This window comes from Conger conger, chromosome 5 (assembly GCF_963514075.1).
Source record: "Conger conger chromosome 5, fConCon1.1, whole genome shotgun sequence".
In the NCBI taxonomy this organism is placed as follows: domain Eukaryota; kingdom Metazoa; phylum Chordata; class Actinopteri; order Anguilliformes; family Congridae; genus Conger; species Conger conger.
The window spans coordinates 21,432,744-21,460,001 of record NC_083764.1 but is presented as its reverse complement, the minus strand read 5'-3'; the positions used below and the strand labels follow the sequence as shown (position 1 = coordinate 21,460,001).

The 27,258-nt window shown below is 43.2% G+C and overlaps 2 protein-coding genes across 8 annotated transcripts in view; one reads left to right on the top strand and one right to left on the bottom strand.

Moving 5' to 3' along the window:
- Positions 1 to 848: 848 nt before the first annotated feature.
- wdr21 (WD repeat domain 21) lies at positions 849 to 7,732 on the bottom strand. Its single transcript, XM_061243892.1, has 13 exons — positions 7,381 to 7,732; positions 6,852 to 6,946; positions 5,601 to 5,758; positions 5,221 to 5,303; positions 4,087 to 4,189; positions 3,639 to 3,782; positions 3,500 to 3,549; positions 3,269 to 3,348; positions 2,873 to 2,965; positions 2,705 to 2,802; positions 1,942 to 2,118; positions 1,735 to 1,849; positions 849 to 1,641 (listed from the first exon to the last, which is right to left on the bottom strand). Exons 1-13 carry the CDS (start codon positions 7,482 to 7,484, stop codon positions 1,409 to 1,411), a joined length of 1,533 nt encoding a protein of 510 aa, XP_061099876.1. The 5' UTR covers positions 7,485 to 7,732; the 3' UTR covers positions 849 to 1,408.
- Positions 7,733 to 8,898: 1,166 nt separating this feature from the next.
- Positions 8,899 to 27,258, top strand: part of LOC133129661 (zinc finger protein DPF3-like) — a 37,913-nt gene continuing 19,553 nt past the window's right edge. For 4 of the 7 annotated variants that reach the window (XR_009708837.1, XR_009708839.1, XR_009708838.1 and 1 more), the window contains exons 1-9: positions 8,926 to 8,969; positions 16,912 to 17,072; positions 17,851 to 17,958; positions 19,494 to 19,627; positions 20,276 to 20,371; positions 20,962 to 21,034; positions 22,744 to 22,785; positions 25,627 to 25,761; positions 26,642 to 26,770. Coding sequence is in view for 3 of the 7 variants with exons in the window: in XM_061243895.1 (XP_061099879.1) it covers positions 8,938 to 8,969; positions 16,912 to 17,072; positions 17,851 to 17,958; positions 19,494 to 19,627; positions 20,276 to 20,371; positions 20,962 to 21,034; positions 22,744 to 22,785; positions 25,627 to 25,761; positions 26,642 to 26,770 (910 nt within the window). In the remaining 4 variants the exon portion in view is untranslated. Of the gene's footprint in view, positions 8,970 to 16,911; positions 17,073 to 17,850; positions 17,959 to 19,493; positions 19,628 to 20,275; positions 20,372 to 20,961; positions 21,035 to 22,743; positions 22,786 to 25,626; positions 25,762 to 26,641; positions 26,771 to 27,258 lie in introns of all 7 variants that reach the window. The other 3 variants (XR_009708840.1, XM_061243894.1, XM_061243897.1) reach the window with 2 other exon arrangements.

Genomic DNA, 27,258 nt, shown 5'->3' with positions numbered 1-27,258 from the left:
CGCATGCATGTATGTACAATGATTAATTGATGTATCGAGGTCATAGTAGAATTAAAAACAACTCTAAAATGTGTCACATATATTTTTTTTATGGACTATTATAGCCAATTACTTTTAACCTTACGGCAGTTGTCAATATCCAAGGGCGAATATATAATTTGTTGTTACAACAGCAAGTAAAACACAATAATCTATAGGCCTACATTTGGTTAGAATTTAGTTTCACAAGCTGGTTGGCAAACCAAGAATTGATCCCATTAATTCTCATATGCTAACATACAGCATAAAGAAGTTCGCTATAGATCCACATCACTATACATTTTAACAGTTAATCCGTTACATTTTCCAGACCACATTACTTTTTATGGCATTATATTGTTGACAAATAAATTAATGTAGCTTAATGTAGCTTGACAGAAGACTGTCAGCAAAGGGGGCTCTGCCAGGATGGGTTATTGACCGTAGCTCACAGTATGGTTGGATGAACAAAAGGAAAGACCTCCACCCACCCTACCCTGCACCCAATACTATAAAAACAACCCCAAATAATGGCCAGAGGAGCAGCTTAACCAGCTTTCTATTACCAAATAAAGAAAATATTAAGGTGCATGACAAACAGGGCACAGCATTATGCAACTAGGAATTAAAAAATTAAATAGTCCATAGAGAGCAAAAGCAGTAACTTGTTTAAGGGAAAACAAGGGGTCAACATCGATTTCTAATTGAATGGCACTTGACATGGCAACGTTACAGCAATGAGGCTGTGCGTGGGGATGTGGGTTCAATTTGAGGAAATTCGGTACATGGCCACAGCAGCATAAAGATGAAAAAGTGCATTGCAAATGAAAAACTTTGCAAAAGTGTTTATTATCCTTTTTACATCCTTTCAAAAAGATGCACATACACACTTTCATTGATAAAATGCATTTTTACAAACCATTGCTTAACATTCTTTTCCATTTTTTAAATCTGTATTGTTAAAAAAAATCTGCAAATGGTTAACCTTTCCCCCCCTCCCCCACATAAAACAAACCCATCATTTAGTTCAAAATTGCACTTTCTGAGGTGGTTATTAAAAATGGTCTTTGTTAAAAGTTCATTGTGGTCAGTGCAAATGCAGCGAAGAGGGCTCAAGCACATGGATGGAATTCTGGGTAAAGCCTCCAGTGGATTTCTAATCTCTTGGTGGCTCTGCCTTTCTCCATCTTTTCTCAGGTCACTCTCCTTCACTAATCTCTGCATAACCCCACACCTCTTTCCCTGCAAAACTGCTCCTCCCCCATCTTGCACCGCATGACTGTCTCCCTTGGTTTTCCTGTGAAACATTGGCAGCCGTTTGCCTGCACTGTGTGAACAGGCCGGATAGCTCCCATCTCAGCGAGCGAAGCAGGAAGCCGTCAGCCCCGCCTTAGAGCCCAGCGGAGGCCCCGGCCCCGTCCTGGTAGTCACAGTTGTAGGGGAAGTAGTAGAGGTCGTGGCGGACGGCCATGAGCAGACCTGGCAGCCCCCTGCAGCCGCCAAGCTGGGAGGAGAACACCACGCTGGGCACTGAGTCTTTCCCTGCCGGGTGGGGTGAGGGGATGGTGCGCAGCAGACGCCCGTCACCCAAACTCCACATCCGGGTGTAGCAGTCCTGACCCACTGCGGAGAGGGCACACATGCTCATATATGGAGTCTGTCACATATGCACAAGCACATTACTGGCACAAAACACACACATCTCGCAGCACTCACCGGCCAGCAGCAGCCCCTCCGGTTGGTTGACGTGCAGCGGCAGGTAGGCGTGCTCGTTGTGGTGACCCTCGTAGTGCTGCACTGCCCTGGTCACCCTCAGGTCCCACAGCTTAATCTACACACATTACAGATTACACATTACACATCACGGCAGAGCCACAGGTTAGGGTCACCGCCGTCGCCCGTGGGGCCCGCTCCCCTGCTCACCTTTCCCAGCATGTCGGCAGCGAGGAGGTAGTTCTCGTCCTCCAGGATGCGGACGGAGGTGATGGCCGAGTCCTGGTAGAACCGGCAGCCCTTCCAGCCCGAGCCGCGCCGAGCCCTCTGCCGCAAGTCGATGCTGAAGATCTCCCCCGAGCGGCAGCCATTGTACAGCACCGGTGCCTGGAGGCACACGCATACCTTCATACACCTTACCTACCTACCTTCACACACCTCACCTACCTTCACACACCTCACCTGTACTGTCACACAGTCCTAATTCACCTTTGTACATAGGCTGTAATATTCGACTCAATGTTCTCAATTTGTAAACTCACCGCGATGACTCAAATGGTTAAACAAAAAAAATAATAACGTATGAAAGCAAGAATTAAGTTCTTGACAAAAAGGTATAAGGAATATAATCATTCATTATTATAGGTAATTATTATGTCATAAAAGTTCCCCACACTTAGACATACAATCGTACAGGTTTTGCCACATGGGGGCAGGGTTTCTCAGCATGTTGTCTAGCAGCTAAGATACACAACTGGGACCTGGAAGGTTGGTGGTTCAAGTCCCGGTGTAGCCAGGATAAGATCCACACAGCTGTTGGGCCCTTGAGCAAGGCCCTTAACCCCACATTGCTCCGGGGGGGGGAATTATCCCCTGCTTAGTGTAATGAACTGTTAGTCGCTTTGGACGAAAGTGTCAGCTAAATGACTAACTTTAACACAAAAACACCACGACGCAGGGAACGGCCGCTCACCTGCAGTGCGAACTGCTGTGCCAGCACGTCGCTGCTGATCCCGTACGTCTGTCTCCGCCCCGTCACCGCGTCCGTCACAATCACGCGCCGTGACAGCCCTGCAGCGGAGAGACACGCGTGTCAGAGCCGCCGTCGCCCCGGCGACGGGAGAGGAGGGCGAGTACTCACCCGTGCTGAAGTTCTTATCGGCCTGTGGGTTCAGGCACCAGGCACAGGACCAGGCAGTGGAAATCTTAAAGCTGCACAGCATCCCCGGCTGGTCTGCGCACAGGGGGGGGGGGGGGGGGGGTGGAATGTCATACAGTTTCTAAAACTACTCTAGAAAGCGCTACAGTGATTTTTGATTCCCAAAGGTCTTATTAGATATTCAGATTTAATCTAACACCCAATGTAATTGAAACTCTTTCAGAATAATAATACATTGCACAAAGCTTTCAGACTGGTGTGGGGGTGGAATGAAATGTGTGTGAGTGTATGGGTACGTTAGGAGGCTGTGTGTGTGTGTGTGTGTGTGTGTGTGTGTGTGTGTGTGTGTGTGTGTGTGTGTGTGTGTGTGGTGCTCACCTGGGTTTGAGTTGCTGAATAGGGATGCAGGTAGCAAGCTGACACAGCCGGGCGTCTCGGCGATGCCCACTAGACACAATCTTATTCAGCCCGTCAAGGAAACGCACCTTCTCTCAAACACTCATTCAACACATTCGAGGCCCTGTCTAGTACATTACAGCAAGGTGTTTCACTGGCAAATATTAAAATTCTCCCTTAAAATGGCACCTGGTCGGGGTGGGTAAAGGATACAGAACGTGGGAGTCAGAGTGCGTCACCGAGGCCCAGCAGATGGAGTTCACCTGCAAAAGGATAGAACAGCCAGGTCAGTCACTGTGGCGAATCAGGGGTTCCTCTCACCTTACAGCAGGTGAACAGAGAGTGCCCTCACCTTGCGGTTGGTGAAGTACAGGTTATCGCACATCTCCACGGATAGCGAGCCTTTGCTGCACCCACGGAAGTTCATGATGCCGTACTTGCAGCCACCGTGCTCCACGTCGTTCACTGTGAACACCCGCTCGCAAGCAGAGTCCGCCTGGGGACAGAACAGGGAAAACCAGAGAAACAATCCTCAGTTTAACACTAAACAGCCAATAAGATCCAATGTACAGGCTGGGGAACTCACTTCTCACAAGTAAATCACATTTCTTTCCAATTCTGACATGCAGTCTGAAAAACAGCTGAACCTCTTGACCATGTCTGCATTCTTGTATGCCCTTAGTTGCTGCCACATGTTTGACTGATTCAATATTTGCATTAACAAGCTGGTGTACAGGACTACTTAATAAAGTGCTCACTGAGTGGATATCATATTGACATAGTTGGCCTGTGAGACTCACCACGATGAGGCGGAAGTTGTCGGTGTTGGGGCTGCTCGAGTCGGAGCTCTGCACCTCCAGTTTGTGTCGCCTCATGCTGCTCACCTTCAGTTCATGGATCAGCCTGAAAGACCCGTCCAGACATCCAGCATTTATAAAGCTTCATTTTTACAGCAGTCTCCAAGCGCCATTTTCATATTGCAACTACCATTCCAGTGATTTTTTTTAGGTCTGTTCACCTAACGGTTTCCCTACACCAGGACTGCCCAACTGAACCATTCCCGAAGATCTGCAATCCTTTAGTATTTCACCCCAACCCTAACAAGGCACACCTCATTCAACAATATGAAAATGACTGTGAAATGATTATACACCATGTCTCTTGGTTCTGTTATCTCTTCCCACGGCTTTTCTTATCATTCCTACGCTGATGACACCCAACTCTTCATTCAGTCATCTTGGGGTGACTCTTGATAACTGCCTCACCCTGGCTCCACAAGTATCCTCCACTGCCAGAACCTGCAGGTTCTTTCTGTATAATATACGCCGTATCCGTCATCTCCTGACTGAGAAAGCCACCCAGCTCCTAGTCCAGGCGCTCGTCATTTCCCGCCTGGATTACTGCAACTCCCTCCTTTCAAGGCCCTAGTGTTGGCATTTCAGGCTGCTAAGGGGACTGCCCCACCTTACATACAATCCCTGATCACTCCCTACTCCCCAGCTAGACCACTCCGGTCTGCCAGCTCTGGTCGCCTTACGGTTCCCTCTCTACGTGCACCTGGCGGTCGAGCTGCACGTTCACGCCTGTTTTCCGTTCTGGTTCCTCAGTGGTGGAATGACTTGCCTACCACTGTCAGAACAGCAGAATCCCTCCCCCTATTTCGACGCAGACTCAAAACCCACCTTTTCAAACTCTACCTTAGTCCTCCCTCCTGATTTCCCCTGTCCCTCCTTTCTGATATCCCTATCCCTGCCATTTCCAGAGATTTTAGTGTCACAACAATTGGACACACAGACACTGTTACAGCAAGGATGTGCTGTAAGTGAGGAATATAATGGACATAATGTGGATGTGCCACTCCCATCTTCCAGGGAAATGGCTTTGAGAACCTAAGATCAGGTTTCCACAGGGGAACAGGGGTCACTGTACTGTACCTGCAGTACGATCTCTCAGGCAGGAGTCCCATGTGTCTCTTTTGTAGGAGCAGGGTTGAGTTTAGACCAGCTCTCAAGGACTTCTGGAGACAGGAGACCAGACAAAACATCTTCAGCAAACTCTCGAATATGAACCTAATTTATTGTGCATCTTCTCTCAGTACTGGCTCACAAAAATTGCTAAGTTCTTAAGTTGAGGAGTCAGAGGCAGTTTCAAGCAATAAATCAGCATTGAGTTCCTGGTATATAACAATGAACTCAATGCTATAGCATCCAAGACAAAAATGCTGTGAAAAAAATGTTTTGTTTTGAATTGGAACACTGGAGGCCTCAGGCCAAGCCTCCATTTTGAGTAAAGAGCACTCCAGCTCTGGACACACCTTTCTGGGCCGTTCATCCTCCTCAAGCAGCCGGACCCGCTGGCCCTCTTGCTCCTTCCTCTGCAACCCCTCTCGGGTGAGCGGGTTGCAGTTGTTGTGTCCCGGCAATAGCCGAAAATAGCGGTTCTTCTCCGGGTCGAAGTAGAAGCCTGGCAATTCTACAAACACAACACATTCTCTCCTAAACCTCTGTGCAGACTGAGGCAGAACATCTCAAACATACACCGATGAGCCACATCATTATGACCACTGACAGATGAAGTGAATAATGTTAATTATTTCATAACGATAGTGCATGTTAGCGGTAAGTAAACAGTTGGTTCTCGTAGCCAACGTGTTGGATGCGGGAGGAATGGGAAGGTGTGAAGACCTGAGGGACTTGGACAAAGGCCAAATTATTATGGCCAGATGACTGAGTCCGAGCATCTCCAAAACGGCAAGGCTTGTGGGATGCTCCAGGACAGCAGTGGCGAGTGCCTCCCGACAGTGGTCCAAGGAGACAAACCATGAATGGCACTGGCCTCTTTCAGCAGGATAACATGCCCTGCACCTGACGGCACGCGGAGAACCAACTGCATATTAGGCAGGGGGTCAAAATGTTTGGGTTCATCGGCCTATGCTACAATGTAGCTTCAGACTAAACTTTTTTTCAGTCCAAACAGGATGTTTTTGTTGAGGCAAAACAGTTGACCATCTAGCTATTTTTTTGGCTGATAACACAGAGCTGAAGTTCAAACCACTTTGAGCAACACACAAGGCATGAGTATATAACCGAGATAGACATTAGGGTCTCCAACTGAGGGAACCAGTTCTCTTGATCTGGTTTTCCTGCAGCCATATTTTGGGGCATACACATCTGCATGTACACTGACAAATGTAATGAATTAAACATATAAACATAATTGTGAAAAAAATGCAAGGATTACAACAAAAAAAACCCCCAAAAATGTCAGTTGGCCCTGGTGTACAACTAGAAATAGCCCAAGGTACTTCCCTGCTCCCAGTAAAGCCTTAAAGGCAGCAGGTTAACTAACTAGCTCAGTAACATACATACAGTTGGATTTGATAAAAATACATTCAATAAAAACTGCCAGAAAATAAGTATGCACACATCATCTGTGGTTCGCTGAGCTGAGCTGCCTTCCTGGCATCACTGAGGGAAAGAAAGTACCTTGAGCGAAGGAAATACGGAAGAAAAAAAGGCAGAGGTTGTGGCCCCTCCATGTGCGCATGCTTAGAGCTACGTCTGACCTGGGGCAGCAGCTGGAGTCCGAGGTAATGAGTTGCTGGTGTCACCGGTGTGCACCTGGGTCCTGTGCGACGGGCCAGCACCACCACCTTCATATCTAACGAGAGACAGCGGTGTTAGCGGTGACAAGCTAACAAAAAAGTGAGCTTACCTTCAGAGCGATCACAGCGTGTGGTAAAATGTACATTATCAAATAGTTATATCACATCAGGAATTATGGGTAGGCCTAACAGACGTCCTGTAGTTGAATCTGAAAATAAGTTCGAGGGACTAACTCGTACTGATTCATATATGCACTTATGTCTGACTATCTGTAATGAATTGCGAATTTAGGTAAGATTAAGCTGATTAATTCCATACACTGTTATTATTCGTATAAACAGCATATTGCACATTGCCTAGCTATCTGTAAGTATGTATATGATGTGCGTGTAGCTGGGGCTTAAACAGTTATGTGTAGTGCCTTGCACGTTATACGATGCAACGCGCGGCAGCAGTTTTGAGGATTAGTGTCGGTAGCGCGGGGCATACCTTTGTTCCTGTGCTCTGTCACCGGAGTGGTCCCTCTGCCATTCTGGGCGGCGATTGTACCGTTTGCGGTCACGATCCCTGTCCCGCCAGCTCCCTTTCTTCATCCCTGTGGCAATTCATTAACAAAACATCATAATTCACGTGGCTAGCGCGATAGATATACTAGCTTTAAAAAAAGGAAAAACAGTTGGGTCAAACGAGCAGTCTAACTTAGCTAGCTAACTGTTAGTCTACCATCCATGTGAACTGGGTAGTAGCAGCCTGGCTAACCAGCCAATTTATTGAGCTAGTTTTAAATGACCGCAAGTTTATGATTGCTACTGATTATTCCATCCGGATCGAAAACAATCTCATTTGAAATCTAAGAACGACGATAGCTACCTAGTAACAAAATTAGATTCCTCCAAATGCACAGTTTTGTTTGTTAGCATTTGTTTCCATAGCTAGCATTAACGTTAGACCACGTAGGCTACTACAACGCTGCTGTCTAACAACTAGCTACATCATAGCCTGTCAGCTAAACTTGGTTGACAGCGAAACTTTGTGAAATGTACCCAAACACACTTAATTCAATTCATCAATGTAACAGCAACTAAAACATTTAAATATAATTGGATGTGCTGGCACAATCTCCTTTAGGTTCCTGCTTTACCTGCGACAACGTTTGATGCACGTGACCTCAAGTAGACCCCGCCTCTTAATTTTATTGGCACGCAGCCGACAATGTGCAACGTCACACTGTGTGTGCAGGTCTGGCTTTGATGGATATGCATTTCCTATAACGTTTCTTGGACAAATGAACAATAGTTCATTTTCTCTGTGTGCATGCTGTCTCCTTTGTCACCGAATTGGTTATATTGTAACCAACGGTCCAAAATCATTCGTTACTAGTAGCCTCGTGTTTCAGAATATAGAATATATAAAAAATATAGGCCTTGATGTTTCATATTTAATACCATGTGGGTTAAATGCTTATTTGAGCAACAATAAGTATTTTTACTATTGTTGAAATTGAGCAAATTAGAACAGGAAAGACTGTTTTTGTATTACGTATCTATTAATCCCCTGCTGATGTTAAAAACTGAAGTTATTTGTACGTGTGCAGTGGGAAATTGCAACATTGTAAGATTTCTGCTTGAATAATGTTATGATGATAATGAGAATAAAGAATGTAATTTATCTTCGCAGAACTAGCGGGCTTTAGGCTTAAATAGAGCACAGAAACCCCCCTCCCCCATCGGAATCCATTCCAACAACTGGCCAGCCGCTATGTGTTTATGTGTGGATATGAATAATACTGATTTGATAGACATTTACAAAGACAAAATGTATCCTGCCTCTTTAAGAAATGTAGCCATCAAGTTCCCCTAATGTAGGTACACAAGCACAGTCCTTTTAAATGGCATTGACAGTTTTTCTCACAGGCCACGCCTTGCGCCCGGGCACTGGCATTGTATTGGCTTTTGAGCTGTACACCTAGAGGCTGATTGGTTGTGGTGTTTTCGTTGATCTCCTCGCAACTCTGAGACTTGTAACATTGGGTTACAGTGTAGCAAAATGGCGACTGTCATTCAGAATCCACTTAAAGCGTAAGTAATTCTCTAAATGTATTACAATTATGTTTATGAACTTTATTGTTTACATTTATACGGAACTGTCAAAGTAAATCGATCTAAAATGAATTCACCATACGATTACAGTTGTTATAGCTTTTTCCAGTTCTTTTTATTTGCATAGTTTTATTCTATATATAAAATGATAATTTGACAAATCAAGTTGTGCTTTATTTTTATTTTGTTGTATTATTTATACTTTAGATTTGCAAAATTAAATGCCTGGACAAATAACTGCATTTAATAGCATTGTATATTTTGTATTAATATACAGATATGTATACATGTTTCCATGCGGACATGATTGCATTATTTTTAAATGGATGTTATGTGTATTCATTGAAGTAAAATTTGCTGAAGGATACTATTTATTGAAACCTTTCTCCAGTCATACATTTATCTCCAGAGCGAGACTATAATAAGTACCGGTTTGTGAGGTTGTATGCGAATGATTGATTGAACAGTACAGTACAAACATGCACGGTTTCTTTTCTTCGGTCTTTCTTGTTTCATGCATGTTGACATGTTTCGTCTTATCAGCACAAGTGGGCTACAACTGAATCGCAGCAAGCTAGATTTTGCCGTTGTAATATCGCGAATCAAATTAGAGCATCCCAGTGTTTCGCAATTCAATTAATGTTACCATAATATTTCACTTAATTTGCAACAATGTAACACCCAAGTGGCTTAAGGAGACATCCTGCATAAACACGAGTATTGCTTACTTTTGAAACGAAGCGTATCCCAGAACGCTGTTCAGTTTTTACTTGCGTGTAAAGTGGGAAATCCCATGTGATGGTGTTGGTGGCCAGTGTACAGGTAGTCTGTCGTGCAATGCAGCATGATATCGTTCTTGAAATTTGATTGCTTGGGCTAATAGTGCAAAGCATGGGATGTGAAACGACCATAGTTCCTTCCGAATTCGGATGAAATTTAACCCAAAGATTATAAAACAACCTTTCATATTTGTCAAAGCGATTAAGGAATTGAATGCGTCCGAACGATGATAATTGGAGACTGATAACGTCAAAAGTATGCATAGTTTGTTCGGTTGTTCCTTGGTTTAGACCGTGCATAAAAGTGGGTAAACAAAATATGTCGAATAATTTCAAGTAGTATGATTAATGACACATTGGACCAACATACTGAAGATTAGATGATACTTCGATATGTTGATCAAGATCACATTGCATGATTCATCATTAGATGATTTCCTTTATTTTAAGTATAATAGATTGCTATTAGATTGCTAAAACATGGCAGTGGGATTGCTCTTTGTTGGAAGGGAGACAAATAACTGGCTTGTTGCTTATTCAGGAACTTCAGTTTCTATTATTCTATTTTCAAGAATTGTGATAGCCTACATTGTATTTTTGTCTAGAGGCTTGGTTGTTTTTGCATTGAGGTTCCTCATCCTGTTTGGTGGTGTTTGTAGTGGCAGCTCTTGGAACCTAGGAAAAGTGTTGTAAAACCTGTTATGAGATGGAAGCAGTCCACATCCTTTCTTCCTTGATCTGTGAGGTTGGGCTAAAATTTACCTCAACGGCTATGCAGAATCATTGTTCCTCTCAGTGAAGTAAACGGAATGCTCAACGAACTAAATGACAGTGAACGTTTTCCCTCTACTTAGCCTGTGACTATGCTTGGAAAGATTGTTTGGGAGACATATTGTACCAAATGATAAGGTCAGAGTGACACGTATACACATACTGTAAAATGAACATGAAGCTGTGTCTGTTTTGTATGGCTGTGATTTTGTGATGTCACTGCACCGTACCATGTCCAGTCTTTGTCCTTTCAGGACAATTATGGTGAGGGAGGTGGGGGGGGCGGGGATTCAGATTAGTGGGGTCTCAAACCCATCTGGCAGGAGCTGGGCTGACGAAAAAGGGAACACTGGGCGCAAGAGTAACCCCATCTGCTCCCCGCCTGTGACACGGCCGACCCCACACTGCCAATCACCATGCCTCCCGAACTTTGTGTAGTCAGGTTAGCGCCCATCAAAATATTACTATTAGGCCTACTGTTGTTTTACACAATTCTGCGGGGATGCATTTGCTATTGTAGGAGATGCTCATTAGTGCGGTCTGATACATTTGGTGTTAACATTCACAAAATCTTCACTATAGATCTCACCCCACCTCAGTCTGCTAACAGATGCTGAGGCGATATATTCCTCGCCTCCTAAAAAGCTGTCAGGCAAAAGCATTAACCGGCTGCGATTAGCAAGTTGTGCATTTCAGGCTAATTGTACACATTTGCAGATGATAATGAGTTTCCATTCAATGCTAACTGGAATAAGCTTGTTCACAGTGGACCAGTCAGATAATCAGAGAAAGTAGGTTAAATGTAAAGCACTGATTCTGGTCTGCAATGTGGATCTATTTCTGTGGATCTTTTTTTATGGAGAAGTGGCTGTTTGAAGGGAAAATGACAATGTTCTTTCTGTGTGTTTGGCCTAACAGCTGACTCTTTGTGTGTGTGAGTGAGGGATCTGTCTGGATGTTTTTTTTCCACCATTAGAACTGAACTGTGTAATGCACCATAATTCTTGTGCTTGCAATCCTGGAACATCAATGGTTTTCAATTAATGTCAATCAATGAATGTTTCTCAGTTAGGAGAATGTAATGCGTTGTATGTCTATGTGCATGCACTTTGTGCCTTGCTTAGCTGTGCCACTGTGCACAGAGTAATGGTTTCCTGTAAGGTTTATTTCTATTGCTGATGCTCATGATGCCTGCATGATTCTTGTGAAAGCACCCCGCACTCTACCCCCTCCACCATGGGACAGCATGTCCCTGAGTATTTAAATCCATTTTCCTTCTCTCCCCCTCTCTCTCTCTCTCTCTGTCTCTCTCACTCACCCCCTCTTTCAATCTCCCTTCCCCTTATCCAGTCTCTGTCCACCCCCACTCTCCCCTCATTCATAGTTAATTCTATAGGAGAAGCGTGCTGGGTTCTGGGGGATGTGACAGCTAAATTCTCATTCAATAGCCCCCCCCCCCCCCAGCCGATGCTATAAAGCCCTGGGGACTTTGTATTTGCCACTCGCTTGTCTATCTTTCCCTGAGACAGTGGGATACCCCCCCCCAAAAATAGAAAGGGCTGGTGATGTCATCAGACACAGTGACCTCACTGAGTAGCACTGCTATAGTCTGCAGCTGCAGCTAACAATGTTGAGACAGAATCAGGTGTTTAGAAAATGTTAATTTCAGGTGCATTAGAAAATCCTAATGAGAAAATGTGAACTTAAACTATCTTAAATTATAAGATAAAACATTTTCAGATCCTATAAATGTTGTGGCCATGTTGAAATGTTTTTATGATATTTATACGACTGTAAAACAATGTGCTGCATATACATTGCTGATGTTCATTACTTACCATTTTGTGAATGTGGAGCTAACCTTGAATTGCAGTTGTCATATATATATATGTATTTTATTTTTTATTTTTTTTATTTGGTGGCCAAAGCCCCCTTCTAATTATATCTACACCTCAAGCTAAACCCTTAACCAGTACTATATACAGTGCTATATACAAAATCATCCTATCCAAATAGTTTCCGAAGCCAAATCCATTAAGCCAATTTCTCAATCCAAAATACCGATCAGTTAAACTTTCCAATAACTATACACTATACTCCTCAATTAACCTAAACAGTGGGGGAAACCCCCATCATCACCTCTCCCAGCTGGGCTGATCTAGGAGTATGGGGCCCCCCCAGCCTCTGATCAAGGCCCAGCCTGGGAGTCATATACGTATGTGTGAGTATACTTTCTTCTGTTGGTAGAGAGTGGCTGGAAGCCTCTCCCACTCAACCCATTATATTAGTTTAGCTTTCTTTCTTGCTCTGGCTGCCCTAAATAATTAATTGTCAGTTGCATTCATGAGCGTGTAATTAGCCAGTGCATTATATGCTGGTCCCAATTGTGATAGATCTCCTGCACCATGTCTATTTTCTCTAGATCATTTTTTAATTAAAAATGAGAAATATTGTTTAATATCTTACCTTTCAGGCACCTGTCAAATACTCATATGAGCAAAGCCTCCAGGACCCACTTCAGCATACACACCTGTGGCCCATCTTGGGTCCTAACCAATAGTTTAAGAACCACTGCTGTAGACCACGCATGGATGACAGAGCCTGACTTTTTTTGCCTTGCTGCTTGCAACCCTCCCATTTTGCCATCTTCCTATCTCTCAGGCAAAATGGCACAGTTCCTGAGCACCACTCTATCTCTCCCCGAACAGAAGTAAGAAGTTTCAACGAAGTCCCTACCATACCCAGTCTCCATTTTGGTTCAGGAAAAGAGTGCCAATGTTATTTTTTCTGCAGTCTTACATCACAAAACCATTGGTCACAAATAAATAAATACGTCATCACCTAATGTATTATTTTTTTTTTTTGCAATGTAACGAAGTGTCTTCATTACAGACTGGTATTTTAGCTTTATAAAGTCTGATCACAAGTGTTTCTCTATTTACACAAAGTAAAATAGCTCTCCTGATTTAATTAATTTTGTAGCTTATGTTATTTGCCCTCAAAGGTGTCTAAGAAAGGTAGGAAGAGAAAAATGGAAAGGGTAGAGAAAGAAATGGGGAGGGAAGAGAATGATTTTAAGAGAGAAAAGGAGGGTTGACAGTGAGAGAAAGAGACCGTATAACAGGACAAAGCACTCTGCTTTCTTTCTTGTCAGAATTCAGATGAAAATGACTCGAAATGTACCATGAATATTTATTAGGTGGGCTGTCCCTGAACGGTTTTGGAGTGATGGAGAGATTTGGCGGTTCCGTTGGTCCTCCACAAATGATTAGCATCAGAACTGAATGAGTAGCTATATCAACATTACTGAATAGAGGTCAACGCCATGAAATGGGGTTTTGGAGACTTTGAGCACTGTCTTCTTTATCGGTTAGCCCTCTTGTGTCTGCATGGTCTGATACAGTTGGGAATAAATAACTGATTATTCTCAGCAATCCTTTCTGTCTGTGTCTGCTTTGTTTAATGACCTCTCCCTCATTAATTGTCCCGAGCTACTTTGATTATGTAGGTGGGTCAAATATAAGACTGTGCTCAAATATTCATTAAATCATGAGATTAAACCAACAGCGATTGAGGTGATTCCTGAAATAAATGGATGGCACTTTTCTGTGTTTGTTGTTCTTTATTCACCTCTTTTCCAGAATGTTCTGTGCTTTAAGTGCAGTTGCTCATGTTTTTTGCCTCTGAGGGCAGCTGTATTTTTTAGAATGGACACAAAAATATTCACCCATTCATGAATTAAACAAGAGGAATGTGCCAGCTGGTCTGGCCTGTGGAATTAATGGCCAGAGCACAAATCGAGATTTTAATGTAAATTATGCAGTTCCTTTGTCCGAGCCAGGATTATTCAAATAAAGGATATCCATATTTGATGGCAACTGACCTGAATCCCAATAAGTGACTGCTATTTCTAGTATCCATATCGTATTTTATTTCTATAATTCTGGAAAAGATAATAACATAAAATGGCATGAACAGGAATTAACCTTGTGGCATGTTGAATGGCTGGTTACTTTAATTATACAGCTTTTCCCAAGTGTGTAATGTGGTGGGAGTCCAATCTCAACTGCTGGCTATCTCTGTGATAACACGCCTTGTTGAGGGCTAACACTGGCTGATTGGATGATGGTGTCTGCCGTTTCTGTGTTGAGAGCAATCAGATTAAGTCTGGCCAACCTCCATAAAGGTATAGGCACTCTTCGGATGCTGCTAGAGGCCCACACCCAAGTAAAACAATTTCAAAAGTGTTCATATTTTAGGATCTAACTGCTATCTTTCTGTGCTGTTTGTCAAATGGTTTCCCACATTTGCATAATTATCAGATGATGTTGCTAAATGTTAACACAGGAAGCTGAGCACAGGAGGTGGAGGGGGAGTTGGTCTCTGGGGGCAGGGTTATGGACTTCAAAAAATCTACATCTTTGCTTTTTGCAAACACTTTGTGGCCATTTTAGATACAAAAGGCAGGAAGTCATGCTGCTGATGTGTATAGACCTACAATCTGCTTGTCTTCCTTTATGACTGAAGCGAGTGAAAACTGCTGCCAGGCATGCCAGCCCTCGTTTACATAACCCGTTACCAGCACGGACCTGGACATACTATGACCTGTAACACACGACATACGAAATGCAGCTGATGGATGCATGCAGGCAGAAGAGGCCCTGGTGAAGGCCAGCTTGCTAAAGACCGGCTTTGTTTCTCTCAACGGTCACAAGCCTGAGGCCCTCACTGCATCCTGTCACATGTCACGCACACACCCCGCAGGCCATGCATCCTCCTGTGTGATCTGTAGTCCCTCAGCAAATTGCAGGCACTTGCTGGATATTGATGGAAGATGCCCCAATGAAACTCTGAAAACTAACAGCTGATTAATTGTCTTTCTTACTCTTTCTTAATTTTATTTTGCATTAATGCCCTCTCATTTGGTGCTTCTCTCTCTCGTTCTCTTTCTGTGTGTGTGTGTGTGTGTGTGTGTATGCGTGTGTACATGGTTATGGTGGAACAAGTTACATTTTATTTCAATACAATATGGTGTTTAATATCTCCACATGACCAACCATGGCTTTGATTCATTTTATCTTTTCAAATGGAAGTTAAAAGCTAACCAGATCACTTAACCATATTCCCCCCAATGACTGTGTAACTCCTAATAGTTCCTTCTTTCTCGCTTTCTTCCTCTGTTCACATTGACTCTGTCTCTGAACAATGGGCTTCTTTGTTCCAGTTTTGTCTCAGATTGTCTATGAATCGTCCGGACAAGGGGTTGTGGATCACAACAGAATGGGGGCAGTTGCGGGCGTTCGATGCTGACAGGGTCCGAAGGGAGACTTCGTTCTGCAGTCCTTTGGGCAGGGGCTGTATGAGTGAGGCTTCAGAAAGGGGCAGTCTCTCCTCAGAGGTGTCATTATAAACACACTCCTCTTCACTATGTGACAGCATCCACTAGCCCCATAAGGTCTGAATATATTGAGGCTGATTAAATTCTTTAATCTGCTATTTTCCTCCAAGCTCAAAAAAATGTTTAGCTGGTTCACTTGTCTCCTCCCATTAACTCCATGGGCTTTATTAGAGTAACCCAGTGAGCATGGTCCTCATATCCTGAAAGCCTACTTTACTTAATAAATCCCAGCAACCAGGTAATCAATCTAAAACCAATGCTGTGATGCTTTTCAAGTCAAGGCTCCCCAACTCATTCTATAGGTCAGAGGTTTGTCGTTTTACTGCTTGATCTGGCCAGCTCCTCTATGCACTCCAAGTGGACGGAGTTAAAGATGGAGGATGGTTTTCTCTGCTATGTAGAACCGTCCTTCATTGGACGACCTCTGGCATTGACCCAAGCCTGGCTCCCATGGGATCCATCTTGTGGTGTCCTCTTTCCCCCTGCTTTGACTGTCAGGTCAAGCCTAACAGCAGCGCTGGGCTGTACCCATGAGGGACGGGTTATTAAAAGCCATAAATTAATCAAGCCGCATGCTGGAGTCACCAAGGCAACAGCATCTGCAAGGAACAGTTTGTACTGCATCGGTCCTTGCGTTAATACTTTCGTTCACTGGATTGTGTATCTGTCTTGCTTGCCAGGCTTGTCATGTCTTGGCCTCCCTGCTTTAATAAATGCAGCTCAAGCTAGGTTTTAAAATAGCTGGTAGCTGGTTGACCAGTTCAGGCCAGCTCCCAGTTTGACATGGTTTAGCTGGTTGACCAGTTCAGATTAGCTTTCAGCTTGATTAGCTCATACCCAGCTAGACCAGCTGTGCTCCGTCAACCTGCCCTCTATAAGCAAAGGCTAATAAAATAAATAGAATAATATATTTGTTGAAAGTAAATCTTTAGCAAAGCAAAGACTGATGTCTGCTTGTGGTCTGTTCCTGCAGGCTGGGTGACCAGTTCTACAGGGAAGCAATCGAACACTGCCGAAGCTACAATGCCAGGCTATGCGCCGAACGTAGCATCCGCCTGCCCTTTCTGGACTCCCAGACCGGTGTGGCGCAGAACAACTGCTACATCTGGATGGAACAGCGCCACCGTGGGCCAGGTGGGCTTACTGCAAAAAAACGCATTGAACTCAAAGTGACTAATGTACCTTGGTGCTGGTCCTGCAAACAGTATAATGTATAAAAAGCATGACTATGAAAAATATTAAATTTTTTATTGCATGTACATTTCGGGCAAGACCCCTTCTTCAGCATGGTAAATGTAAGAAAGCAAAATGGAGGTTCCATCAAACATTAAAACTTTTCCTGGCGCAACAGGTGAGGTAACATGGTTCATAGTAGTACCTATGGGTGGTGGGATGAGCAAATACGCGGACTAAAAACACACCTGTTCAAACTGTACCTTAGTCCTCCCTCCTGATCCCCCCCCCCCTTTCCGATATCCCTATCCCTAAATTGCACTTATGATGACAGTACTTCATGTGCATTTTACTAGTTATGGATGTGATGCTTTAACCTGTGGAAGAACCTATGCACTTGTAAATCGCTTTGGATTGAAAGCGTCTGCCAAATGACAAAAATGGAAATTTAAATGTAAAATAAAGAAATTATGAAATAATGTATTATCATTTAACTGGCAATAAAGTCAGTTATTTTATTGGACCTGCAATAAAACTGCTAAAAATGCAAACATATTGTGAAAAACTGCAGGCCAATTCAGTATAAGATCTGCACAGCTAAAGGGTGTCAGAGTGTATTGAGACTAGGAGGACTCTGTGGTGTTGTAGTTAAAAGCTACATGCGACAAGGGTTTTTGGCTGAGAGCCAGCAGAGAAGCAAAAGGTTAAAAGCCAGCTTCCTGTCTGTGTTTCTGAGCAGGAGTGGGGGCAGGTCAGATGTATACCTACCCCGCCCGGTGCTGGAGGAAGAGGAGGAGGATGCACCCCCCCGTGGACCCCCAGCTGCGACTGTGTGAGCTCCGACTGGGTAAGAGGAGATAGGAGGGGCCTCCTGTGACCCTTGACCTCCCTCATTCCCATTCCTGTTCTATCCAGATTCCACCTTTATCTCTATGGAGCAGCGGTCTCCAACCCTGGACACAGCACACATTACACCGGGACGCTGATGTACTGTCAGTTATTTGCTGTATCAGTCCTATCCTTCTACTCATTTCGTCACTCACTTAATCGCTTGCTCTCTTGTTGACCATCTCAACTTCTGCTTGTTCACTCCGTCTTACTGAACCACTTACTGTCAGACTCGGTAGTAACTGACAAAAATTCCAAGCTTAAATTTTTCAATTGTTTCATATTTACATATGAGAAATATGCTGCTTTTCCAATATTAATACACAGCCGTGTATCCCCAAGCAGGCAAATCATGAATTTAGAAACCGAGAATAAGTGCTTTGATGATGAAGTCTCATGCGGGAGGTAGTGAAATACAGAGACAGCAGGAGGTGTCGGGCAGGATCTCTCCCGTGGGACGTTCTTTGTTTTCAAAACGGTCGTCTGCCCTGACGGGGAGCTGGGGAAGGGGGGAAGGGGTGGGAAGTGGGGGGGGGGGTGTAGGACTAGGAGGAGGTCTGCATGCAGGAGCAGCTCCTTATTCCAGTCAGACCTCGGGGGGAGAAACCGTCTCCTCAACGACAGTCGAATATCAATGTGCAGACACCGCAGTGGCCTAATGCAGCAAATCTTTCTCTCCAAATGTGAAGAAAAATCAACCTGTCCTTTCCCCCTGCGGAAATGAAAGGCAGCCTGTAAGCAGGAAATGTACAGGAGAGATTCCCTTTAAACAGATTACTGACCTCAACTTGTCTGTGGCTACTGTACATGATCAACACACTTGGCTTAATTGCATGTGACACTGTAAGTCACAGTGTTTAAGCATTTGCTCAAAGTGCCCCTGTTGCTTTCATGAAAATATATTATTTGTATTATTATTATTGTCATTCATTTTCATTAATTCATTAATTAATGAAATTCATTAATTTGGTGAAATATATTTTGCACAATAACTGGGTGTCTTAAACTCTTTTGGTTGACGTACCCTTCCCTCAAAACATCTCTACATAGCTCTGTGCTGTTGCATTATATGCACGTCATAGGCAACAGATCAGTAGATTATTTAAAAGATTATAATATAGTGTGTATTTTTACATTTCGTGACCGTGGAATTATAAGGTTGTAATTATCTGCATTCTGAGTGGTTTTGGGATATTCAAAGATACCGAAGTGAATGGTCTCCAAGCAGATACAACCTTTTAAATATTGCATTTTTTCATACTTTTTACTTTTAAACTGTATGTGTACTTCACACATATATTTTGTGCCCTATAACAATGTATTCATGATGGTAATTTTTATTAAAAATGTCAGTTAGAACTAATTCTTCGGTCTAGATTTGCATTTTGCATGACACCCACCACAACCACCCTGTTTGGGAACCGCTGCTTAAAAGAGGGGCGGGGCCTGGTGGCCTCAGGTCAGAATGACACGGACATGTGGTCACACCCGTAGAGGCGGAGCTTGCGCAGAAGAAGGAGGCTCCGCCCGCAGAGAGCACCACGCTGGAGGCTCTGCTGAGAGGAGATGGGCTGGAGCGGAAGGCACACAGCAACGCTAAGGAGGAGGAGAGCCTGCTCGAGATACAGGTGAGCTCCTGACAACTGATCCAGGATCAGTTCAACCTCACACTGATCCTGACCACAACCACTAGGGGGTGTTTTCCACACTTATCAGGCAATGGCTACATTTTGGGCTGCCTGTAGCCTGGTGGCTGAAGTACATGACTGGGACCCAGAAGGTTGGTCGAGCCCCGTTGTAGCCATGATAAGATCTGCACAGCTGTTGGGCCCTTCAGCAAGGCCCTTAACCCCACATTGCTTCAGTGAGGATTGTCCCCTGCTTAGTCTAATCGACTGTAAGTCAACTTTGGAGTCATAAAAATGCATCAGCGAAATTACTAAAATGATCTTGTTGTGTTCTTAAATGTATTGACTCACGACCAAGGTTTTCTGAAATCTAATGGTGTCATGAAACGTATGAATCAATTAAAAGATAAAGTGGCTTCAAACGCAGTGGCTCTGCTCATTTTGGTAGTCATGACACCTCACTTTCCAGTCACAAAAGCAATTCAGTAGCAGGTGCTATTGGTCATCTCAGAGTGCTTGTTTCTTCAGTGACTTTATTGTGTTCAGCATGGTGTTCAGTCCTTTTGTGTGATGCCCAGTGCTGCACCCAGGGCAGTGATTTGCTCTGTAAAGCTTCTCTGCCATATTCCTCCTGCTCACATGCTATAGAGGGTTCTGGAAGCTGATGAAAATGGGGACGGTTTCCTTGATGATGATGACTATGAAGTGGACGTTCCGAAAAGGAAGCACAGGTCCAAGGGCCGGGTGAGTGTGCAAACATTGTTTATGTCCTTACTATACCCTGTCCTTCAGGGTGACTTTACATTTAATCCAATTGTGCTAATGTGATTTAGGATGATTTCTCCTGCTGTGCCCCACCTGGAAATCCTGCGACCCTGCAGTTCCAGTTCTCTAATCACAATGCCAGATAGATAGGCTCACAGTAACACAGCAGGGAAATAAAATAAATTAGAACAGTCCAATAGGCTCACACTGACAGACAGTAGAGCAGTCCAATAAGCTCACAGCAATACGCAGTAGAGCAGTCCAATAGGCTCCCAGTAACACATAGTAGAGCAGTCCAATAGGTTCACAGCAACACACAGTAGAGCAGTCCAATAGGCTCCCAGTAACACACAGTAGAGCAGTCCAATAGGTTCACAGTAACAGAAAGCAGGGCAGATCAATAAGCTCACAGTAACACATAGCTGCACAGTCCAATAGTTTCACAGTAACACACAGCTTGATAGTCCAATAGGCTCACAGGAACTACACAACTGGACAGGCCAATTGGCTCACAGTTATACATGGGAATAAACAGAGGTGACTTCACAGTTGCACTATTCCTTCGGCAGGGCCGTGGTTCAGGACGACGGAGGGCAGAGGCGGCTTCCAGTGATGACCAGGACAAGCCCTACGTCTGCGACAGTAAGCCCCACAGCTGGCCTGAAAAGTATCCGTACAATTTATCATAGCTAACCCTGTAACATATCTGTTGCACAACAATAATGGGTTATCTTGCCAATATAAGGTATTTCGGTACAATCAAAGTTACTTTAAATGCTACGGTCAGGTTAGTGTATATCTACCCTTCATTTTATAATATTACGACATTTAGCCTACATTTAGACTGATACAATGCTTTTTCTCCTTTGAACAATGAGTCCTGCTGACTCTATTGGATTACAGCAGGAGCTGGAGACCTCAGTGTGACATGGTCCTACAGCTCTAAAGGGATATAGGCTGATTTCCAAATGCATGCTGCTCATGCCAAATGCTCTGCTCTGACCCTATTAATCTTTACTGACCCTAGTTCTCTCTAGCCAGAATAGCCCAAATCCACCACCAACTCCCTGAACATTTCTGGACCAGAGCTAATACACTGTCCAGGAGTCAATCAATCAATAGATCTTTCTGGTCTTTGAGGGGCAGATCAATCCACCCATTGCCCACAATGCATTTTTGTCTGTAAAGTCAAGGTCAGTTTAACACCATCACTGAGGTGGATGGGCCATGACCACTGTCTCCCTTCACAACATGTTCACTCTTGGCTGAAGGCCATTGGTCTCCACACAAAAGCTGTTTCGGTAGAACAGTACTGCTAATCAGCTATATTCTTTCTCACTACTGTCCTTGGCAAATGTCCCTCAAACATCACGTAACATTACTATCAGTTACTACATTACTAACAGTTTACACAAATTCATTTTTGCTTAGAGTATTTACTACAATATCTTATATTGTGTATATGTGATATCTATGTGATATATATATTTGACACCCATTATAAAAATTTTAAACAAGTTGAGCATAACATGGTTATCCCACGGCTGTGAAATGAAGACTGTGAATGTGGGTCTTTACTTTTGGTTCCCTAAAATTGGGAGAATATGTATAAAAAGTGATGTAGTTCCTACATGGATCACATGATATGTATGTACAGTAGGCTCCAGAATTATTGGCACCCCTGACTGGCAATTCACAAAAAAATACTTAAATTACTAAATGATACTGAGATAAACTTAAAATGCTTAATATGTGAACAGGAAGAGACTCCTTGCTGTTATTCTTGTCAGGAGGTGGATGCACCATGTAATGAACCAGGGGTGCCAATATTGTTGATATTATACCAATATATACAAATTTTGGAACCTGATTTTGGTGAAATCCATTTTTTATGAAATTATTATTTGATTTAAGTTGGTTCCATTGAAACATTAATAAAGTGCAGTATTTTGAGTTTATCTCAGGAATTGTATTGTTTCAAAAATTGAAGTAATTTTTGTGCTTTGCCAGTCAGGTGTGCCAATAATTCTGGAGCACAGTGTAAATACCCTCAAATTAAAGGTGACTGCACTTTAATGTCATATTCATTCTTTCATTTCAAATCCAATCTGTACTGTGCTAGAGTACAGATTCAAAAGAAAATTGCACCGCTGTCCAAATACTTATGGACTGCACTGTACCTGATGAGTGAAATGAGGGGCTTGGGCTGGCTGTGGTCCAGAATGGTCCTCTCGGGCCGTGGTTTTTGTTTTCAGAACACGTGGACTGTGTTATTTCGTCGTTATTCGTCAGCTGGAAGAAATTGTCACTCTTACTTTGCTGTTTTCTGCTTTGTGTCTTCTCTGTTGCAGACAGATACAGACAAAAGCATAACTCACATACTGCTGGCTCAGGTATCTCAACTTGTCGTCTTCTTTTGCTTTGAGCTGCTGTAAGACTATGGGAGCTGGCTCTGAGGGAATCATGGGCTTTTTAGAGGCACTAGTGCTAATGTAGTTTTTACCTTTCTTTTTATAGAGTACTATACGTGCTAGATACGTGGTAGTCTTTTTAAAGTTAGAAGCATGTGGCTTTAACACCATTTCTTCTCTGCTTGTTGATGCAAATATGTCTCTGAACCCTATGTCAGTTTGGTTTTGACTTAATTTTTCTTATTCTCTCGATTTCTTATTGATGTTTTCTGAAGTTAATGGGCTGGATCACAGCAGCAGAGTTCTGGAAGAAAATTACTTGCTTTGAGAATTGTTCATATTTCATTTCATATCACGGAATTTAAGTAATTTCTCTTGTATAATGGTTGGTTTATTCATATAAATAAATGTATAATATTTTTGTGGAATATTCAAGGTTTCACTGGACTCATGCCTTTCATAGAATCACTGTGATCTCCTGTAAATCTGAATGATTTTTCCAGCTGTAAATGCAAATTCTTCACAGTTTGTTACACACAGATGTATACATTTACCTAAATACTTGTACATGTTTCTGTTCTTGCACAGTGACCACGAGCCTGATTGTTTTTTGATACAGCTTGATGCTGTTGGCATCATTTCTAGTAACTTTCTTCCTCTGAGTGAAGTAGTTGTGTGCAGTAAGACAGTAGGTCAGGTTGAAGGTGGACAGTAAAAATAATCTGCTTGCTCAAGGGCTACATTCCTCATGTTAGGGCAAGCACGTGATTTTCTTCTGCATAATGAGCATAAAATATGTGTAGCCCTCTGCGACAATGTTTTTTATTGGCATTATAGTCAAAAGCATTAAAAAGGGTTTGTATTTAGTTCCTGTTTACTTGATGTAGAAATATCACTATCCCTGTTCTTTTTCTCCCAGTTTCAGAAGCTCTAGACCAGAAGTGGGCAATTCTGGTCCTGGAGGGCCAGTGTGTATGCATATTTCGTTCCCCCAATTACCCTGGTTAAATTAGCTAATTGGCTCTATACACTGGTAGAGTAGAGTACAGTAAAATGTTTAATATAGGGGCACAAAAATGATTTGGCTCTCAGTCATGCACTTATGAGAGTGTCACTAAAATGCCTGACTAATTAAGAAATTAAGACCAGAAATTGGCATGAAAACCAGAAACCGATTTGGCCCTCGTTGCCCACATCTGCTCTAGACTCTTCATGTTTAAAAGCTTCTTAGAAATATAGGGAGAAGAGTGTAGTCACCGATTTGTACTGTTATTGTTTTGTTATTGCTTGTTGTGGTAGTGAAGTAGAGAGATGAGTATTACATCAGTGCTTCCAAAACTTTGTTCTGGGGGTCCTTGTGTATGCTGCTTTTGTTCTTGCTAATCCTTCTAGCAATCGGCTACATAATGTGCTGACGTGCTGTCACGGTTTTTATATTTCATTTGGTCGGAATTAATTGTAATCCCACAGGCAGATACTATCTTACAGTGAGCTGGTGTCCACGCATAGGACATTATGATTTTACCTCTTAATACTTTCAATCAATATGTTGCCCAAACAGTGAACATAGTAGAAGATAATTAATGTAATTAAATATTTAACCTAGAACTAAAAAGTAGAATACATGGGTCTCCAAGACTGGGTTCAGGAAACCCTGTGTTTGGGTTTACTGTCAAGAGGAAAGCTTGCAGGCAGCATTACAAAAGTACACTTAAAAGCCATTTAATCAGTCCACTGGCTGTTTACAGCTTTCTCAAGGTGAGGTCACACCTCTATTAGATTGGCTTGTGACAAATGTTCTTAAACTGTAGCTTGCCAGATTAAGCACGTTACTCTTTCTGGGGAAGTGGGCCAGCTCCATAAATAAGGTTACACTGACCTATTGCTTAGAACCAAGACATCTCAGAACTACCAACAGCAATATTATATCCATTAGCTTAGAATTTGCTAACATCATTAATAGCCTGGCTGTACTAATCTAATTACTACATTTTAGGCTTTGTTATAGCTCAGTGAAATAGAAGATGATTCATAGGCTCCAAAGGGAATACTGGGTTATCTTAATATAAGTCTGCCCCTAGAATAATGAGCAAATTCATAATAATAATTTTGTTAGAGAATGTTAGAGAAGGCCTCAGGTTCAGAGGGCTTTACAATATTATACGTAAAACAATTAATATCAGAGCACATCGATGGCACTTGATTGATTGATGAAAGTAGACTGGCAATACGATTTCTCCTATTTCTGTATATAGAAATAGGTACTGTATATAAAGTGGGGTCCAAAAGTCTTGTGATGTTACTGAATGCTTGGCTTTTTTCAGTGTTCAAGTGCCCCCATAAATATTCAATGAGGTTGAGGTCAGGTGATTGTGGATTGTGCAGCACTCCTTTCTCTTCCTTGGTCTTCAAGTAGTTCTTGCAAAGCTTTGAAGTAACTTTAATTTGTTTGAAATTGTTCATAATCCTAAAACTTTCAGTTTATTTCCACGATTACCTGAAAAATATCTCCCAGATTTTCAATGTGGTCTCAGACTTTTAGACCCCACTGTATATATGACTATGCCTGACTATGACTGAAATCAAAACAGTGTGCTCTACTCATCAGACGATGGCAGACTTTATGATATCAAAACATAATCAACAAATGACTCAATTATCAGCACAAATAAGAAGCTCATCCAGTGGTAGATGCTCCCCCCCAGATAAACTGGACTATGGGCACAGACTGCCCTATGCCGGCCTTACTGTGTACACGGGTACAGACCTGCCGTTCCAGATAGGGGCACTGTGTTGGTTCTGATTGGTCTTTTCCCTCCACAGTCTGCGGGAAGCGCTACAAGAACCGTCCGGGTCTGAGCTACCACTACACCCACACCCACCTGGCCGAGGAGGAGGGAGAGGAAGAGAGGGACCCCGAGCCGCCCTCACCCCCGTACCACCCCGACAACCACAAACGTGAGCTCTGTGTGTCCATGGTAACCTGTGACACGTGTGCATGTAAGGGGCGTCTAAACAGAGTGGTACAGATCCTCGGCTAATTCGAAACATTCTCATAATATTTCTGCCATGTATCGGCAATTTTATAACATTGACAAAATATTCCAGTAACGTTGAGGACATTTTGCGTTAGCTGTGGATGGACCCTAGTGAATAACCATTTCCTTCCATTTCTAATATGATAGCATTGCTCACAAAAATAATTAAAAATAACCAAAGGTAATTTGCTATTAATAAATGCATGACAAAGTGATGTTTGGCAGTAATGTTTGGCTGGGTTTGATTGACGTTCACAATAGCACAGCAGAGTTTTGCTGATAGATGTTCCTCCTGTCCAGCAGAGGGCATTATACCATCTCTGAGGCTAATATGTGGAGCGGGGGAGAGCCCCATGTCGGCCCATTACATCTGACTAAAGGATAATGGCAAAACATTAAAATTATATAGGCCTATAAGAAAGGATTGCATTTCCTCAAACACTTTCATATGTGCAGAAGCAGTCGCTAATGGAAATTCATAACTTAAAAAGCCCAGGGGTCCATTCTCTGGTTTAATAAATTTAATTAAACAGTTTTAATAAAATGACCTCCATTACATCTCCTAAAGAAAATGTTATGCATGCTATCCCATGCACTAGCACAGGTTGGTGTTTGGTCCCCTGGTTAACACAGTTGTCTGTTGATCCCCATGGTTAACACAGTTGACTGTAGATCCCCATGGTTACCACAGTTGACTGTAGATCCCCATGGTTAACACAGTTGTCTGTTGATCCCCCATGATTACCACAGTTGTCTGTTGATCCCCATGGTTACCACAGTTGTCTGTGCTCCTCCCCCAGCTCACAAAGGCCCTGACGGGACCGTCATTCCCAACGACTACTGTGACTTCTGCCTGGGCGACTCGGACTCCAACAGGAAGACCGGCCAGGCAGAGGAGCTGGTTTCCTGCTCAGACTGTGGCCGCTCCGGTGAGTCAGTCCCGCACTCTTCCCTGGCCTTCCTCTCTTCCCAGCTTCCCCTGCTTCTACCTGCCTCTGTCACGCAAGCCTCATGTACCAGCTGTGTGCTAAGCCTGACACCGGGATGCATATTAGCCTCTTTTCACTTGCAGGGCAGGACGGTTCTGAGCATGGGGAGTAACACTTTTTCACTTTGACACGGTCTGGAGCCGAACGCTGACAAACCATGCCCAGAGCGGTTCTCTTGGCACAGTTAGGATACCTGTCCTCAGCTCAGCAGAACCATTCGGTGGGAGGGCTTAATTATATAGATATTCAACGATTGGTTTTACTTTTACGTCACTTTTGTGATGTCCTACCCTGTCTCTTACATGCAGTTTTAATCCTCATCCTGCTTTCAAGTGATGTCGAGTGGTTAGTTATCGCTGAGTTGGGAATACATCAGACTCATTCATGTTAATTTGCTTTATGGTCGGACAATTGAAAGAAAGATTATG

Excerpts from the sequence above, each read along its gene's own strand:
- wdr21 (XM_061243892.1), bottom strand. The coding sequence starts at position 7,484 with ATGAAGAAAGGGAGCTGGCGGGACAGGGATCGTGACCGCAAACGGTAC. Across the intron at positions 2,803-2,872 it reads CGATAAGAACTTCAGCACGG|GGCTGTCACGGCGCGTGATT; the intron begins GTGAGTACTCGC and ends TCTCCGCTGCAG. Across the intron at positions 1,850-1,941 it reads CTGCCGACATGCTGGGAAAG|ATTAAGCTGTGGGACCTGAG; the intron begins GTGAGCAGGGGA and ends TAATGTGTGTAG.